Consider the following 646-nt stretch of genomic DNA (forward strand, 5'->3'; position numbering starts at 1 on the left):
CCCGTGCCGGCCCTCACCGCAGGCTTTGCCCTGGGAGTCCAACAGGATCCTCTGCACCGGCGCCTTTCCCAACACGTTGCCTCCGGTTTTCCGGATAACGGGAATGGTGTGGAAGGCGATTTCCCCTGCCCCGCCTTTGGGGTACCACGCGCCGTGGAGGAAGTGGTTCACCAGGATGCTATGCATGGAGAAGCTGGCCTTGGAGGGGACCACACCTGAAAAAAGGGGCAGCGTAACGTGAGTTTGTGTCAAACAGTGGGTTTGTGACTTAACCTAAAGTTTTCAGGACGAGGAACGCTCTGTCCTCAGCTGGACGCGATGCTGTAAGGAAGGACGGATGCGGTGAGAAACGATGGGTCATCAGTACCCGGAGGAGCAGGAAGGGCATCAGACGTGGGTGGCCCCGTGGCAAAGCCCATGGCTCTTTCGCAACTTGGGCTGCGCCCGCCGAACCGACCAAGTCATTGGGGGCCGCGAGCAAACTCCCAGGGCGGATGGGAGGAAGGGAAGGGCAAGGCTCAGGGCGAAAGGGTTACGGCGAGGCCAGGGCAGTGGGGGCCAGCGTGAGGTTAAGGGTGGGCAGATGTTCCCTTGCATAAGAGCAATGATGCTGCCACGCTGTGAAGCCGAAGGATGCAGAGGGAAA

At 60.2% G+C, this 646-nt stretch overlaps 1 protein-coding gene across 1 annotated transcript in view; it reads right to left on the reverse strand.

Moving 5' to 3' along the window:
• RETSAT (retinol saturase (all-trans-retinol 13,14-reductase)) overlaps positions 1–646 on the reverse strand; it is a gene marked incomplete at its 5' end in the record, with an annotated part of 5,566 nt that overhangs the window by 2,903 nt on the left and 2,017 nt on the right. Inside the window, one exon of the mRNA XM_009701724.1 lies at positions 18–215. Within this exon, the coding sequence (XP_009700026.1) occupies positions 18–215 (198 nt within the window). The remainder of the gene's footprint in view (positions 1–17; positions 216–646) is intronic.

Source organism: Cariama cristata, unplaced genomic scaffold, assembly GCF_000690535.1.
Source record: "Cariama cristata isolate BGI_N322 unplaced genomic scaffold, ASM69053v1 scaffold27776, whole genome shotgun sequence".
Classification (NCBI taxonomy): Eukaryota; Metazoa; Chordata; class Aves; order Cariamiformes; family Cariamidae; genus Cariama; species Cariama cristata.